The following is a 1643-nucleotide window of genomic DNA, read 5'->3' on the forward strand; positions in this document are numbered from 1 at the left end:
CGCGTGGATAGCAGTGAGTTAGTTATAATTACCGTAATTAGTTAGTTAGTTAGGGAAGGGTGTCTGTGGTCTATCTATCTATCTATCTATCTATCTATGGTGGGAAGGGAAGGAAAGGCTATACTATTATGCACTTTTACGACACCCTTTCGACCAACACGGAGAAGACATTTAGGAAACATAATAATATGTTCGTGGACAAGACGCTAGAGTAACATTCTGATAGTTATAGGAAAGGGAAAGGGAAAGGGTGTCTCTCTGGTCATTATTGTAAAGCCACACCAAACACCACGCCATGATTCAAACTCCACGAGCTCTTATCTAAAAGGAAAAGGGCTACTGGTCTGTCTCTTATGCACTTTTACGACACTTTCTCGACCAACACGGGAGATATTTAATTAGGAACATATAACGTGCAGTGTTAATATCGAGCAGAATATAAAGACCGTGTGTTGTTTTATAGTTAAGTCTAAACTTACCAGGAGTGTGGCGGGCACTGTCCGATGACCGAGGTTCATCTTGGGAGGACTGAGCGAACTCCAGTGATTTTTTTTCCTCCTTCTCCTCCTCCCAGACAGACAGACAGACAGGCTGGGGTTGTGTGGGTTTTTTTTTAGGAGAACCCTCTCGATGTCCCGCCGCGTTGTGTCGATGTTCAGACACGAGAAAATAAAGAAAACTTTAATAAAAGTCTACGAGGAGGAGCCGGTCCAGACGTTATTTGATCCCACATTCATCCAGATGTTGTTTTTTTCTTCTTTCGTCGTGGTTTTTCCAGTGTGTGTGTGTGTGTGTGTGTGTGTGTGTCTACTGTCTCCGCGCGCAGACAGACGGACGGTGTGCTCGCATCGGCGGCCAGAGACGGAATGACTGCCCCTGCCTGGCGGACAGGAACCGCCCCCCATCTACGTCATACGCGCCGGGAGCCAATCACACATCCCCGTTTTGGAATAATTAATAAAGTGTATAGAGAGCGACAATGTAACTAAAGAAAGTTACTTGACACTGACTGTTGTTACATTGTTGCTACAGGACAGCACACAACGGGCCCTCAAAGGTCCATTTGGTTACTTTGTTTCATTGTTTCATTGTTTCATAGGGCTGGAGCAAAATAGGCCTATTGACTTTGTCATGATTATTTTCCATCAAATACCTTAATGTTGTGACGATTTGTTTATTCGTTTTTCTATTTCATTATGTTGTTTTTGTTTTATTTATTTCAAAACAAAAAAGCAACAGCATTTCCATTCATCGAAAACAACATTCATTCAATGAACTTGTAGGTCTGCTATTTATTTATTTTTTAATCGTTAAAATGTGCCTCACATCTTTCCGAAAACTGTCATGATTTAGAAAACGTTTTTATTTTAATTTTTCGACGTCAGGCCTGAATATAGATTTTACAATAATATAAATGAGTCCCAGAGATAGGAAATGGCTTTAAATGGGGGGTCCGTATAGACTGTAATGCATGTGAAACCTTAGCCGCAATTTGCAACTCTAGATTTTTTTTACAATGGGCTGAATCCAGAGTTGCAATACCCTCCATCAACTTCCTATATGCATGTTTTTTGGTTTGTGATCTCCTGGTCTTAAATGACGTTAAACTCACCAACTTTGCAGCTGCAGTCCAAGCTTGAATT

General features: G+C 41.2%; 1 protein-coding gene across 1 annotated transcript in view; it reads right to left on the minus strand.

Moving 5' to 3' along the window:
• Positions 1 to 850, minus strand: part of tnfrsfa (tumor necrosis factor receptor superfamily, member a) — a 62592-nt gene extending 61742 nt beyond the window's left edge. The window contains exon 1 of the mRNA XM_080766396.1: positions 480 to 850. Coding sequence (XP_080622522.1) covers positions 480 to 518 — 39 coding nt within the window. The 5' untranslated portion in view covers positions 519 to 850. The remainder of the gene's footprint in view (positions 1 to 479) is intronic.
• Between the last annotated feature and the right edge of the window lie 793 nt (positions 851 to 1643).

Source organism: Protomyctophum bolini (genome assembly GCF_963924005.1).
Source record: "Protomyctophum bolini genome assembly, chromosome: 6".
Taxonomy (NCBI): domain Eukaryota; kingdom Metazoa; phylum Chordata; class Actinopteri; order Myctophiformes; family Myctophidae; genus Protomyctophum; species Protomyctophum bolini.